The sequence below is a fragment of the Cannabis sativa genome, chromosome 6, assembly GCF_029168945.1.
Source record: "Cannabis sativa cultivar Pink pepper isolate KNU-18-1 chromosome 6, ASM2916894v1, whole genome shotgun sequence".
Taxonomy (NCBI): Eukaryota; Viridiplantae; Streptophyta; class Magnoliopsida; order Rosales; family Cannabaceae; genus Cannabis; species Cannabis sativa.
This window is the reverse complement of record NC_083606.1, coordinates 15,548,759-15,550,367: the sequence shown is the minus strand read 5'-3', so window position 1 is coordinate 15,550,367 and position 1,609 is coordinate 15,548,759. Positions and strand designations below refer to the sequence as shown.

The following is a 1,609-nucleotide window of genomic DNA, read 5'->3' as shown; positions in this document are numbered from 1 at the left end:
ACCAAAGCACTCGAGAAGTCACTAGTCAATATTAAAAGTCAAATTGTTCGGTAAGCCTAAGAATGAAAAATCTAACGCGGCAGTCCAAATTTTAAGAAGTCCCAAATCACGGCAAGTGAAAATAAAAAAGCCGATCAATTCCACACGTGGCGTTCATCCAACGGCCATAAATTCACCAACTTTTTTCAACAGAATCCTATGTCCCCCACTCTATAAATAGACAACTACAAAACCCATAATAGTAAACAGAAAAACAAAAACATAGCTATTCACCCTTAAAAGAACAGAGCAAAAACAGAATTAAGAAAACAGGGGCGAGTTTTAAACCAAATTCAGAGAACACGAAAGAAGCAATGGCAAGAAAACTAAGCATGGTTTTATTCGCAGCCTTTGCTGCGGTGGCTATGTTCCAAAGCTCGGTGGTGGCCACGACCTACACCGTCGGAGATTCCACCTCTTGGTCTATCCCTTCTTCTCCTAATGCTTACTCCACTTGGGCTGCCGGGAAATCTTTCAAAGTTGGAGACATTCTTGGTAAAATTTGAAATTGCTTAGTTTGAAGATTTCTTCAATCCCAATTTCGATTCTTTTTTGTGAATTTACTGATAAGTTTTATGTTTTCGCAGTGTTCAATTTTATGTCAGGTCAACACGATGTGGCTGAGGTTACAAAGGCTAACTACGATTCATGCAGTGGTACCAACCCTATTTCTCGTCAGACCTCTAGTCCGGTGAGCATTACACTACAAAAAACCGGCGGCCATTACTATATCTGCACCGTTCCCGGCCACTGTAACGCCGGTCAGAAGCTCGCAATCAACGTCACAGGAGCTTCTTCTCCGGCACCTCAACCGGCCAGGTCTCCTAGTCCTACACCATCATCTTCACCTTCTCCGGTTATGTCGCCGAATGTTGCTCCCCAACCCAGCTCTCCTTCACCATCATCTTCATCATCTCCTTCCCCTTCTCCGGTTCCAGTTCAGGGTCCGGCTTCGGCTCCACAGTCATCCTCTCCTTCTCCGGTACCATCTTCAAATGAAGCTCCACAACCCTCATCATCTGCTTCTCCTCCATCGACCAGCATTCCCACCTCTCCTTCTCCAGATTCCACAACTTCATCCCCGCCGTCTCCGTCTACTACTGGCACCGCCAGTCCACCTGAAAACTCCGGTGCCGGTTCCCTCAGCGTTGTTGGCTTTTCTGCTACCATTTTGACAGTTGTGGCTTTGGCTTTGTGAACTAACTAAAATTATAGTTTGGTTGAGACATAATGATTCGATGTCATTGTTATTTTTATTATGATTATGATTGTTATTATTTTATTTTTCTCTTGTGACATTCTGATTATTACTGAATATACAGATTGATCGGTTTTATGTATTTGCAAGTTAGAGCTTTTTTATTTTCCTTATACGTTTCAGCTATTAAACTCTGGTTAATTGATTCTAAAACTTTTGAATGTTAATTGTTTGCAGTGGAAAAGTAAAAATTATAATCAAGACAAAACATTATATAAAAGTAAACATTTTAACCTTGATAAACTAATACCCGATTAAAAGACTCTACTTTTGGTCTTTAAAAGTGGGGATTTATAGAGAATTGCAATAGTA

At 41.0% G+C, this 1,609-nt stretch overlaps 1 protein-coding gene across 1 annotated transcript; it reads left to right on the top strand.

The window, feature by feature from the left end:
* The first annotated feature begins 203 nt into the window (after nt 1–203).
* LOC115694748 (cucumber peeling cupredoxin) lies at nt 204–1,379 on the top strand. The gene is made up of 2 exons (XM_030621841.2): nt 204–534; nt 627–1,379. Exons 1-2 carry the CDS (start codon nt 354–356, stop codon nt 1,235–1,237), a joined length of 792 nt encoding a protein of 263 aa, XP_030477701.1. The 5' UTR covers nt 204–353; the 3' UTR covers nt 1,238–1,379.
* Nucleotides 1,380–1,609: the final 230 nt, after the last annotated feature.

Bases quoted from the DNA above. Each gene is read 5' to 3' on its own strand.
- LOC115694748 (XM_030621841.2), top strand. From the start codon at position 354: ATGGCAAGAAAACTAAGCATGGTTTTATTCGCAGCCTTTGCTGCGGTG. The intron at 535-626 runs GTAAAATTTGAA...ATGTTTTCGCAG, and splicing joins CAAAGTTGGAGACATTCTTG to TGTTCAATTTTATGTCAGGT.